Source organism: Brienomyrus brachyistius, chromosome 7, assembly GCF_023856365.1.
Source record: "Brienomyrus brachyistius isolate T26 chromosome 7, BBRACH_0.4, whole genome shotgun sequence".
NCBI lineage: Eukaryota > Metazoa > Chordata > Actinopteri > Osteoglossiformes > Mormyridae > Brienomyrus > Brienomyrus brachyistius.
The window spans coordinates 23,214,700-23,228,762 of NC_064539.1; the positions used below are offsets into that span (position 1 = coordinate 23,214,700).

The 14,063-nt window shown below is 48.0% G+C and overlaps 1 protein-coding gene across 3 annotated transcripts in view; it reads right to left on the reverse strand.

The window, feature by feature from the left end:
- The window catches only part of plppr1 (phospholipid phosphatase related 1), a 45,162-nt gene that overhangs the window by 3,687 nt on the left and 27,412 nt on the right, over positions 1–14,063 (reverse strand). For all 3 annotated transcript variants that reach the window (XM_049021059.1, XM_049021058.1, XM_049021056.1), the window contains exons 2-4: positions 12,323–12,416; positions 3,106–3,294; positions 1,517–1,649 (exon numbers count right to left, since the gene is read on the reverse strand). In XM_049021059.1, the coding sequence (XP_048877016.1) occupies positions 1,517–1,649; positions 3,106–3,294; positions 12,323–12,406 (406 nt within the window). In that variant the 5' untranslated portion in view covers positions 12,407–12,416. The remainder of the gene's footprint in view (positions 1–1,516; positions 1,650–3,105; positions 3,295–12,322; positions 12,417–14,063) is intronic.

Here is a 14,063-nt window from a genome sequence, read left to right on the forward strand (position 1 = left end):
CAGGCCACACGCGATCGATGACATCAAACGGCAAGGAACAAAGGAAAGAACAAAATATCCCATCTGGTTACTGGTGTGGAAGATCACACAGCTCCCTGCACGGATCATTTTTTATGCACACGCTCGACACAATAATCAAAGCTCTGGGGACGGGATTGCCCAAGTCTCTAATCAATAATTTATGGGGAAAGCAAAGCTTTCAACACACACCCATGCAGTCGACATGCTAAAGATAAGCCTCCTCCTGGTTGGCTCACTTCATATTATATCCAAACATAATTTCTACAGATCCCTGCTGAGGGAGAAACTCAACTTAAGAGGCTGAAAAGGGCCAATCAGTCAGAATTAAACTCCATAGTGGTCTTGGCGTTGAGTTCATGATTGCATTAAACCAGCATTTTCCGATCGGGTCCTCCGGGACCCACAGATGGTCCATGTTTCTGCTCCTCCCCCAGCTCTGCCAGCTGCGAGGGAGCAAAAATGTGCACTGTATGGCAGGGAGCTCAGTGGGAGCACAAACAAGGACTGTCTGTGGGTTCCCAAGGACCAGATTGAGAAACACTCCATTAGACCGTCCCCTAGTTACATCACTCTCTTCCTCTCTCTGTTTTTTTAAATGCAAAATACAGGCTCCAGAGTGTAATTACACCTACTCAATTAAGACAATTAGAAGGATCAGTTCTTGGCCAGAACAAAGCCAGACCGAAGTGAAACACCCAAAACCCATCGCTAATGACCATTAGTGTGTGACCGCTGGCATTTAAGCCCCTGCATGGTTTAAAGAAGATTGAAAGGTCCCCCCTTTCCAAGTCATGATGTCAGCCACACAGGTTTAAGCTGAGACAGAGCAGAGTGGATGCTGGTGGTGGGGGTGTTAATTTTTCATGCCATATCTTAAAACACACCGGAGAGAGCTAATCGTGGTGCAAGGCAGCAGACACACTGACATGCGGTAAACAGTCCCTTTTAACTGGGTTCCACATGTCCGATCTCATTAGAATGCATCTCGTCAATATCGTCCCTTTCATATGAAGGACGTTATAAAACGTTACACTGGATGATATAATTAAAATGCAAATAAGACGTCTGCCATGGGCTCGGTGTGTATCGAGTTTTTGATACTTGGATAGCAGGAAATGTAGATGCTGGCCGTGCCGGGCTTTGCTGAGGAACAGTGATGGATTTTAATAAGATTATAACTCAGCGGTGATCAATGTGATCTGCCTTGGCTTCCGGCCGTGTCCCGGGGGCTGTTTTCCCTGTAATCTCTGTGACGTTCGCTCGCCCCCCCAGGGAGGTGATGTTTTACGAAGGTGAAACTGCAGTTAACACAGCCAGCATAAGTACCACTTCGCTCGTATAGTTACCATTTTGCACATCAAGATTTGGGGCTAAATTACGGTTTTATCCCAATGTACGGACGCCATTTCAAATGTGATTTCTGTGACGGGCAGATATTTCAGGTTGCCAGATCACAACCCCACAAGATGGGGGCTCCCCTGGTTCTCAGACTCACCGATGAAGCGTATAATCCTGCGGATGAGGGGGTTGAGGTAACAGCACTCCCCTGTCACAATGGTTTTCTCCTGGGCTATGAGAGCCTCCCTCGTCGACTTCACAATATACATGGAGACCTCCCCTATGAAAATCTATAAAGGCAAAAGGAAATCAGATTTTCTGAAAGGAACAATTCATAACAGCCACGCAAAAATGTTAAAAACTGCATTATGAATTCTGTAAAGCAAGATTTCATTATGCTCTCCATCAGGACCATGGCAGTAGGTGATCACTCAGTACCTTCATCTAGATACTTGGACTTCTGGGAGTAAACATCCTTGGGGGGAGAAAAAGTAGCTGTTTCTTCCTGCTGGGTTTTATGCAAATAAATCAGAGCACTCAGCCCAGGGGAGGGAGGCTCCCAGCTGAGCCTAATGTCTAGCAGTTAGGTGCAGGAAGGTGAAGAGCCACCTGTGCCGAGGTAGGGGGCACCGCTTCCCTGCTACCCAAGGCTGTGACGTGGCACAGCCCAATTTAGGGCCGTGGGAAACACGTTCTGTTCCTCTGCATCACCTCCGGCATTGACCGTGGGCGGATTTACAAGCCGCATAGAAATAAGCCCAAAGCAGCGCCGGTAGGTCGTTAACGCTTAATGCGAAAGTTACTGTGCTGGCAGGTTTTTGCAGCATATTTGCCCTTTAGCGAACACTCGAGCGTGATTCCAGTGTCCAGAATCGCCCGGCAGGGGGCAATTTAATAAATTAACATAAACTGTATTATGCCTTTCATAATGAGATTTTTAAGAAGATGCAGGAAGTGGTTTTTGACTGGGATGTTTCATGGGGCGGAAACAAAACAAGGAAAACTTGTGCTAATGAAATACACCACGCATAGAAAAATCATGCCCACAAAAACATAAATACACAGAGCAAGCGCACTGAAATGGTCCCTGACTGTGTGAAGCGGGATTTCAGGGAAGCCGAAGCTGCAGCTCATCTGCATGCAGGGAGCCGCGTCAAAGCGGCCGCTTCTACGTTTCAAGGGAACAAATGTCACAGCGTTAAACTGCAAAAGTATGCCGAGCCTCGTAGCGCTTTCGGTTAAACTTTAATTGCTGTCTGCCGAAGTAGACACATGTCAAGGTATCGCAGACGTCTGATGAAATGCTTGGCAATGTGAGTTCAATTTAAAGTTACGTTATATTGTATAAGAGTCAATAAGACGCTGTAATAAGACATTCAAAGGTAAATGGAAATGAAATTCTTAAGTAAAACAGCCTTGGCTACGCTTGTAAAACTACAGTGAAATAGAATACGTATTCAAAACGATCTTTGACAAGTTTCATTCTAACGAAAAGGAGAATTTGACAGTCCAACGTTGTGACTGATCTGACCATTGGTGTCATAGTGCCCTCTTGTGGTGCTTACTTACAATTGCACGTTTTGCTCTATTAAAATTTAAGGACTGGTTTGGTGTTTTGGATCCACATTGGACGAAGATCTCCGTTAAACAACTAAATGCATTATAATAATAAAAAATAGACAACACCTGCTCATGGGTGGCCAGTACCAAGAACAGGCAAAGATAATGAATGGGGGCAGAACTCACCACAGCGGTGGGGGCAGCAGCCACCACACAGTAGAGGATGAGAGGAGGCACAAAGCTGTCCTCCTCCAGCCCTGGGTAGGGCTTCAGAAGATCAGCGTCGTTGCAGAAGAAGCCCTGGATATGCACAGAGAAGGTGTCCGTACACTCCATGTAGTATGCCAGCAGCACCGTACCGGCCATGATGACCAGCTGCAGTGGAAAAAAGAACCATAAGGGGGCGCCAAAGACACGAAACATTTGTTGAACATTTTGGAATTCTTGCAATACAATATAGTTCCAACATCTCCATTCAAATAAATTCAATAAAGATAAATAAACAAAAACTTCCAAAACTAACTAAATAATACAAAGTGGCACCATTCTAAAAGATTTTGGATGTTTTTATCCAAGGAAATTTGCACACAAACACTATCTGAGCGTTTTCTTCTGCCAAGTTGTGTACAATCACTATGAGATAATGACAACAACAACAGCGTATTGATGACTGGTGTCTGAGTAGAAGCAAACAAAGAGTCAAATTCATTCATAAAGACAGAGGAAATCCTTTCTCCAAGAGTCCATCTGTAACAAACCTGGAACTATCCCAAAAGTAGCGGGTGAACCTTGCAGCCACAGTAGCTATTTTTAGCTGCCTGCCGGTACGTGGTCGTCAGTGCCACTGCAGCCACACGGGGCCGCCCTGAGGCCCCAGGTGCCCGCTCTCTCAAACACAGGCATCCGTCACAGGCACTTATCCCCATCATCTGCTCAACAGTGGTTTCACTTTGCAGAAGATGAAAAACAAAGGAATGTACGCTCGCTGCCCACACCGCACGCTAGCGTTACGACGGCCCCTGCTTCGCGCCCTAAGAGGTTGCCCGTTCTGTGCAAGCTCTGATATTCACACCCTCGATATGTACCAGGCAGTAATATCAATAAGATTTATCTGTAGAACATATTAAAACAGTGGAACGGTATTTCAGCACGGTTACGTCGGAAAATATGAACCCTCCATTTAAGCGTGATGTCGGTCTTCGCTCCTCTGAGGCACATAGGAGCCAATGCCCGTATGTCTTAGGGGCTTGGCGGTTCTGCATGTGAGAGATGGCCCTGCCCCCCCCCCCCCCCCCCAGGCCGTTTCCAAGGGATCGGAGGTGAAAGTACTGATTCTGGGTCAAAGGTCAGTCTCTCAACTATCAAGGATGCATTTAAAATGTGGATTGTATGAAAACCATGAATCATGACTGTGCCAAGAAGCTGAGAATCTGCGCACGCCTGTTTTTCTCCGCTGTGAAAATAATGACCCAGTTACCACAAAATATGATTCTGGAATCATCAGATTCTGAAATCCATAAAACTGTTTTATGTAAGCTGCTGATCCAGAGGATTTTTTTCTTTTTTGCTTTTTTGTCTTTCGTTTGTCTCATCAGAAATAAATCCTGTTTGGAGATAAACCAACTTCTCACCCACTTCTCCTACACACCCCCTTAGGAGAAATACAGAGGAAGAATGAATCAGCCAAAGACAAATTATCCTGTCCAGTTTGAGAATAACAGGAGAAACACAAAAAAGGTTCTTCTGCTGTGCTTATGGGCTTCTCAGAGTCCAACAGAGGATAAAATATGCAGTTGAGACTTGAATTTGATCACTGCAACAAACTTGTGGTGCTGAGATTAGCTCATTTATAAGCCAAGCAAGGTTTCATTTGGAGCTCACCATTACTGCAAGAGCCGATTATTTACTATAAATACTGATCAGTGCGATGAGAGAAAGAACATTTTAAGATGGTAAATTGGGATCAGGCTGAGACGAGAGGAAGGCAGCAGATTTCAAGTAGCATGAGAAATTGGTCAAAATCTCATATTAAACTGAGCTTCTGTCTAGAAGAATTAGGCTGGACAAAGAAGGGATCTTATTCTGAATTTCCTCTTCCACCATCATGTCTAAGAAATTACTGGGAAATAAATCGCAACGTTTACAAAGTAACAATGGCAAAATAGAGCAGGTAGGACTTCAGGTTTACTGGACTGTACATTTAAGTGATAGATGTCTGGATATTTGCTATATTCTACCTAATACAGGCCACGCATCTCAGTTCTAATGGCTCCACACAGGCATCTTAGCATCTTATCATCAGTGCCTGGTTTTAAATCCATTTCTTTTAATAGGTTACAGCAGAGAAAATGAAGATAATGACCAACTGAACAGCTGACCTGGAAACGCCGAGTGACAGTGTGGTCCTGCTAATGAAATTTTCTGCTTTCTGGTTTACTGATAAGTTTTTTTTTTTTACATTAATCTCTTTTGGTATTTAGTACCCAATCTGCAGTATCTAATTTAATCCTCAACTTGGCATATGCTTCCAGGCATATGTATTTATAACAGAATTTTTGCTTTATTCATCGTTTTAACTTAAAAACGAATATAAAAATGCAAACTATTAAAACAACCGTATTGTAGCTGGGGTGCACCAACAAACATCTGTTACCTGCTTCTCTGAGAAAACATGAGGACAGGAATAAGAACCCATAAGGTTCCCTGAGAACCTGGTGGGGGGGGGGGGGTGCCAATATCTTACCGTAGAAACCCCGAAAATAAGAAAGGGGGTCATTAGCAGATGAACTGGACTCCACAGTCAGAAGCTAACAGGAGCTGAGCAGGACCTCCAGACAACGTGCTGGGGAAGAGGGGAAGCGGCTGGAGATGTGATACAGTATGCAAGCAGAGACAGAGAGGGACAAGCAGAGACAGAGAGGGACAAGCAGAGACAGACAGGGACAAGCAGAGACAGAGATACGGAGGCAGAGACAGAGAGAGACAGCCAGGCAGAGAGAGAGAGGGGGAGATACAGAGAGACAGACAGCCAGGTAGAGAGAGAGAGAGACAGCCAGGCAAAGAGAGAGAGGGAGAGAGATGCAGAGACAGAGAGAGAGAGGGGGGGAGATACAAAGAGAGAGGCACGCAGACAGAGACACAGGCCACAGATCCAAACCTGATGGATGTGTTAAAACACAGCATGTTTAAAAGGAGTCAGCGTGCATGTACCTGTACATAGTGAGCCTATCTGACAAACACAATGCAATTTGGAACTGACGGGCCAAATGAGGCCTCCGTATCCATAAGGGGCGGGATTATCATGTGCTTTCATCTTTCACTGGTTACTTTGTGTTACAACAGGCACTTATTGACAACACAGGGTAATTCCACTCTCCACCCACCTTGACAGGCATCTTTCAGCCGTTTACCACAAGGGGGCAGCATAACTCAGCTGGTTTAACTGGTCCAGTAAATATCCAAGGTAATATTAATCTCTAGCAGACTTTCCTGGAGAAAGGCTTGTATTTAAAGCAGCGTTTCTCAAACCAGTCCTCGGGGACCTCCAGACAGTCCACATTTTTGCTCCCTCCCAACTCTCCAGGAATTGGAAGGGAGCAAAAACATGGACCATGTTGGGGGTCTCCAAGGACCGGTCTGAGAAACACTGGTGAAGAGGATGCATTTCACATGTCTTTTCCCCTCAATTCAGAGTCAGGAAAGACAGGCCAATTTCAGGGAGATTTTCAGTGCATGTGCAAGACAATGAAATGTCACCAAAATGAAATTGCCTGAAATGCACCGAACATGGCATGCTATTGTCCAAAAGACATCGCACTGCAACTGTCTATAATTGTTTCATTTGTGTTTCTCTTTACTTTTTAAATAGATTCAGAGCGTGATAAAGGGCAGGGAATTACGGCGTACTCTGTGGGGGGGCCTGCGGGGCCGTTAGTCGTCTATCATCACGCAAACCAGCCAGCGCTTCTGCTGATATAAACAGCTGCTTAATGAACACAAGCGACGTGCGAGAAGGCGGACACCTTATTATGGGATGCATCGGGGAGGGGTACAGCTCTTACAAAGCTACAGGGGCCGCGGAGCGGGGGGGGGGGGGGTGGGAGAGATCAGTGTCACCTCTCTGACCAAAAAAAAACAAACAGACTCAAATTCCTGCCACCAAAGGAACGCTGAAGGTGCGTCTCAAAAAGTGCAGCTTCACCGAAAAACAGGAAACCGAGGCGGGGGGGACAAGAGGAGACAGACCCAGCAAGACCGGCGATCTGCCACCACAGTGTATTTAAAGCGGGTTCAATGCCAGGCAGGGGCACCAATCGGGTGCCGGGCAGGGGCAGTAATCGGGTGCCGGGCAGGGGCACCAATCGGGTGCCGGGCAGGGGCACTAATCGGGTGCCGGGCAGGGGCACTAATCGGGTGCCGGGCAGGGGCGACTGCAGTCAGGTATTAACCTGAAGACAGATGGGTTTAGATTCTCACACAGCCTTAAATAAACAGTGAAAATCTCATATTTACACATGGGTAATTGCACTCACCTGCTGTGCATTTAGGTAAAAGGCCCAAAGAGACACGCATAAAACACGGAAACGCTACGGATATTTGGAAATCAGAGAGGAAATGACACAGAGAGAGACGGCGAATGGAAGACAATGGTGCGGAGCGAGCGTTCATCTAATCGGCACACCGGGTCATTTGTTTTGGTCGCTCTGGAACATTCCTCCATCTGTACCAAGAGCTTGTGATTTAAATGTCCTCTCATCACTATCCGCAGGACCTACTGCACATGGACCGGGAATAAAAACGCCAGACACTACAATCCCTCCACGCCTCACTACAGAGGGACAGCTGTGTCATGTGAGCCTCTCGAACCTCAAGCCTTCTTCATGTGGGGAAATGTAGCATTTTTACAGAATGACACTTGGTCCCCAGGGAGACACTTCTATAATATCATTACTCATTAAGTCATTTTAAATCACACATTATAGACAGGGACTGGGGGCTCTTGTCCTGTAGTTACCTGTGAGCATCACCGACGCCTCTCAGGGTTTCCCTCTCATCTCCGCCTGACACAGGATGGGGTACAGCCGCCTTGCTGCCGTGTGTCACAGACCCCCCTGCGGAGAGCCCCAAAGAAGGTTGCATAATGCAGCTTTGCCGGGGAGCTGCGCAGTGGGGCGTGACACACGTCAAAAGGCGCCCCAAGCAGTGACAGACACTGCAGCCATTAATGATGCCATAAATAACGAAGCAAAGCTGAGGAGGAGAGTTGCCCCTGAACTACAGAGACAGCCCACACCCCCGCCCCAAAGCAAAAGGGGTCTCGCTCTCACACCCAGTGTCCCAGCCCCACTGGCTGTGTCCCAGCATGGTGAGGCGAGTCTACGTGCGAAAAGGACGCCCACTGCAGGCATCTCTGCTTTTTAACCCAAAAGAGCTGACAGAAAATTGCTTGTTTACCAAAGTCAGGCTTGAACGTGACAAATAACAGGAGGGGGGAGGATGGTACCAAGTGGCATTTACCCAGAATGCCGCTGTGAACCCAAAAAGAGAGAGAGGATTGCCTGTACCCCATGTGGCAGATCGACCTCCAAAAGGGCCATTTCACATATCAATAATTCATGCAAGACCCCGTCATAAAACCGATAGCCATCCGGAAATCAATTTAAAGCAAAGGACACGGGTTATTTTCTTCAGTAAAGCACGATCTGTCACCAGCACACGGATTTTTGATATTAAATATTGCTGTGGAAAGAATCTCATTATGTGACGGCGGGACATTCCTCTGAAAGCTTATTAGCACCCTCCTTTAGCCCGATTTTACAGTTTCCCATAAATTTTATACAAACGATCATTTTTTTTTTTCCTCCCTACTGGCAATTCCTGGATTTCTCCTGCAGAGGGCAGTGCAGATCTACATCAAACATTTCACTCACTTCAAACCCCTTCCACATAAAAAAAAAAAAAACACTTGCATATAGACAGAATATTACATTTGTCAGCAAAACCCTAGTAGAAAAGATCTCGTGATATCTGTGCTGAACAAGGTCTGAAATTGATTTCGGGGAATCGTAAATTTGAACCTTACGACGGAGCAAAAAATAAATAAATAAATAAATAATGAAATGTTGCTATATTACAAGACGGGGTGACCCCGCATGGCCATCGTGTGCGAGATGAGCCGAGAGACACTGCAGGTGGCAGCGCGTGCAAAACGCATTAGTCATCATCACGCAGCGGGACATCGCTCAAGCTCCCGTCCGCCGCATGGCATGAAAACTCACCGGGTGATGGAATGAGGTTCTCGACCCGGCTGAAGGATGCCAGAGTCGCAGAACTCAAAGAAACATCTAGCCAGATTCACTTTGATATGAAAGCTAAACCATCCCGCCAAAAACACATAGTGAACATAATAAAAGGGATGCAGGCCTGGTTCCACAAACTCGGGAATAAGTGGGCCGATTGCCCGCCCTCGCTGGCTTAGCAGCCCCCGCACAGCCGCCACGGCCAGCGGTCCCAGCTCTGGAAAGGTAGATGAATAGAGAAATGATCACACGGGCGATCTCCGTGCAGCTTCAGAGGGATGCTAAGGAATGAGAGAGGATGGAGGTATTTCCACGAGATCCGTGAGGCTAGAGAGGCGTGAAAAAATGCCTGTGCGTAGGAGGCTCTGTTGTAGTTCCAGGGTGACTCATCAGCAGCCCGTTCACGGGGTGAACCCCATGGAAGCCATCCCATAAGGCAATGCGGGTTTCTGACAACCCTAAACGAACGCCCATTGGATGGCATTCCCCGTTCATCTGTGCATCCCACGTTCCAGGGGAGGGGGGGGGGGGTAGTTGAGAATGCTGGCTCCAAAACAGTAGGGACTGGATTTGCTGCCCCAGTGATGCCTTCTGCTGCTGATCCGGGGATGTCAGATGATGCTAGCAAGCAAAAGGATGAAGATTATGTGGCACATTCTGATCTCTGTGGTTCATTGATTATGATGATCGATTAAACGCCAATGGACAGAGACCCAAACTATATCCGTGACGTATCCGGCTTTCGATTGAACGCCAGGCTTGAGAGGAATTGGAGCGGCTTGTTTCTGTAGGAAATTGCAGAAGAGCAAGGCACCTTTGTGGATAACCTAGTCAGCAGAGCAGTGCATCGTGGGTAAGCCCAGATGACACGGCCGACAAATCCAACCACGACTGCAAAATTCACACCACATCTGAGACCCAGTAAAGGTCCAGAACCAGGTGGGAGTGCTATACGTGATTACCCCGCCCCCCAGCCCCCCAGCCCCCGCCTCATAACACCGGCAGCCTTCTATGCATCGTCATGCGGCTGTTCTTGTGGCACTGAGACCTGCCTCGTCTGTGGTACATGGCTCTGCAGGTGAGAAAACACTCGATGGGAGTGAGCGGCTGTTGGGGGGCAGGGGGCGGGGAAACAGGACGCAGGTCCGGGTGTCACTTCCTGTACAAGACAAAGGGTGAGTGCAGGGTGGCCAAAACGTTATTTGGGAGCGAGTGGGCTGGAGTACAGCATAAAAGAAAAACAGGCAATGTCTTCCTCTGGCTTAATCATTCTAATTAGGACATTCATCGATACATTCTGAACGCATCTACAAATAACACCACCAGCACACCCATAACCGTGCGTGTGCATTGCCGATTAGTGTCCCCCCCTGTCACCAAGCCAAAGTTAGCGGGATCACCATGTGACCATCTCCCGGGTTACGCCATGCAGCACCGTGAGACTCAGCAGCACAACAAAGTGACAGAGCAGAAGTGAGCAGAGCGAGACCGTGAGGAGCATCTTCTCACGGCCAGGGAGTCTTCCCAGCCTTCTGAAGTGTGCTTTATGTACCCTCAGAGGAATTTATACCATTGTTACAAATGATATGATCACCCCCCCCCCCTCCCCCTCCAGACACATAACAGAAAGAATGTTAAAAAATGAGAAATAAAAGCACTCCAGCAGGGGTTGGAGGGGGGCGGGGGGCTTCAGTGACATTCTCTGGCTCCTGTGAGAAGCGTCGAATGTTTCCAAGCAGTCTGTGCACCACCAGCGGCGCCTGTAAATAAACCTTCAAACATGTTCCCCTTTATCTTCTTAAGGGCCAGATGTCTCCAGTTAATGAAAAACTATTTATAAAGAGAGGCAGCCTGACAGCGACGGGGCCAAAACACCACACTCAGCACAAGCCCGCAGACGCCGTGCAATCACGGCAGAGAGGTCCATCTCCCCAGCGGAACCAAGCGGGCTCAGAACAAGCTGGGAACCTAGATCATTCATCACCTGTCTGTAGGCTGACAGAGAGCCGGGCAGGTCGCAGGCAGCACGCCTCACTGCGGTGCGAGTCGGGGAGCTTACACCGGATTCCTACAGGTCAGAGGACTGACTGCAGGTCCCTGGCTGTCAGCGGCTCACAAAAACGGCTCAGGAAATCATTTTCCACCCATATGTTCTGGATTTCTATAACTGCTGTGATATTTCTGATATCCTCCTGCTGGTTATGCACTCAGGGAGACCGTGTTAAAGTGGAAGCTGCACAAAAGAAACATAACTGAATTTGCTCGGGACTCTAACCAGCCTGTCCGCCCTGCGTGCTCCTCTGATGTGTACCGACACACTAAAGGCCTGATGCAGCTCAGCAAGTTCGCAGTTATTTGTACGTCACACTTCTCCAAAAAAGGGGGGGCGACGGTTCAACGACGGAGCTGGAAATTACTGTTGAGTACCCCAGTGCAGCAGGTTGTGTTGTAATAGCGGACCTCTGTGTCTTGAGTTTTTAGCCTCCCTCTTGAACACGCGAGAGAGGCTTCAAACTGTCCCTGAGCAGGTACCTCACAGATCCACACACACACACACACACACACACACACACACACACACACACAAATGCACCATGTGGCCTGAACACCTTGGGCTCACCAAACACATGACTGTAGAGGATCCTTTACTGTGTCTCAGATGACTAAACCATGGTGGTCAACATGCTGTCCTTTCAGAGTCTGTCATTAACTAAACAGAACAGCACAAAGATGTGGGCAAAGCACCAAAATATTCAAAATTCAGTCAGCGAGTGGAACGCTGAAAGGTTTCGGTGAATCAAATTAGCTACTATGCTACATATTTATGAAAGGGTTAATTTAGCTGAGAATGATGGTGAAAACCCACAAATGTCTGTCAACCAGCAAGCATCACATCCGACAAGCGCAAGTCGGTAACAAACGGGGGGCTCCAATCGCCATGGAGACAGGAATCAACTTAGCCAGACTGGTTTTCACAAACAACAGGGACGGCAAAAAAGGGCAGACATCCCAATTTGGATGATGCTGGGGTTGGGAAAAGTCACCACACAAAGCAAAATTAAGATCCTTTCCATCTTGTCTTACCAGCTCTGGCAGGCACTCACCTCAACAAAGATGAAGCAGGGAATTATGGAGTAGCTCCGAAGCAGGTTCTCGGAGGCCATCTTCTTGGGTGTAGGTCTCACCATTGGTCAGGATCTAATCGAACACAGGGAAAATATCTCAGCTTCAACTAGGAAAGGCGGCGAAGAGCTCTGCCTTGGTGCATGTCCGACATGAGGACCTCAGCTGCAGCCTGAATGGACATCGTGAGCCTGAGAAGTAGTGCAGGAATATGCAGGCGAGGACCAGCTGGCCGGGCCTCAGTAAATTCCATTGCTCCACCCCTACTGCGGGCGGGGAGGCAGGAAGGCAGCAGGTTGGATCCTGGAGACACAGACCGAGATTCGGCAGGAGCCGAGCTCTGACGTGTAGCTTAAGCCGCTCGCTGACGATGGCCTGGCCAGGTACACGACGTTTCAAAACCTTGGGGGCAGCGAACCCATGCACCATCGCCAAGCCTTTATCCAATGAGGGAGCCACTCGAGCATGCACAGGCACACACCCACACATGAGCAACACGGACAAACGACAGACCCCATAAAAAAATACAGAAAACGCAGATGCCACACCCCCGGTGCCAGGGCTGAAATCAGAATAGTAACTGAGGCTGTGAGAGGAAGAGCGGCGCCTGCTACACCACCACGGAACTTGCGATTTTTATTGAAGTTTGTAAAATGCAATATGCTAATACAGCATCACAAGACTCAAATATACTCAACTAACATTTTTCAATGGAATTACGGAAATAATACAGTTTTTACAGCTGTAATACTTTCAAGGCAAAAAAAACATAAAAATGGTCTCGGCACAGCACACAAGGCATTTCTGGGACGCATTATTTGCTCAGCAGGTTTCTGTATCCATGGCAACTCAGTTTTATACTCAACCCATTTTTACGGCGACACGTTCACTGTGACGGCTCAGGGTAAGCGCCTCGCTCGAGGGTGACGGTGGTAAACAGACCCGTAAAGGGGTGGGTCACGTGGTCCCCACGCAACAGCAAATGGGCCGGCTGGTGGCAGCAGAGGGCGCAAGAGGGGCCAGCAGATAGGCTGCTATCAAAATGGAGGAAAATGTTACATGCTCAGGTCTCCAAGGAATGCAACTACAGATACAACAAACTCTGGAGCATTATGTACTCGATTTGTAGGATACTCTCGGGTCACGTGGACAACCAACGCGCAGAATTTTGTACTGGTCTCAAGACAAATTCTGACATTATAGTTACAACATTTCCACCTCATCATTTCTCTGGCATGGGGGCTCATATTGGGCTTCTACCTGATGGGATTAGGATACTCATGAAAGTGCGTCCTTGCAGGAGTACGAGTTCCTGAAGGACGGGGAACCTCAAGAAAGTGCGTCCTTGCAGGAGTACGACTTCCTGAAGGACGGGGAACCTCAAGAAAGTGCGTCCTTGCAGGAGTACGACTTCCTGAAGGACGGGGAACCTCAAGAAAGTGCGTCCTTGCCGGAGTACGACTTCCTGAAGGACGGGGAACCTCAAGAAAGTGCGTCCTTGCCGGAGTACGACTTCCTGAAGGATGGGGAACCTCAAGAAAGTGCGTCCTTGCAGGAGTACGACTTCCTGAAGGATGGGGAACCTCAAGAAAGTGCGTCCTTGCAGGAGTACGACTTCCTGAAGGATGGGGAACCTCAAGAAAGTGCGTCCTTGCAGGAGTACGACTTCCTGAAGGATGGGGAACCTCAAGAAAGTGCGTCCTTGCAGGAGTACGACTTCCT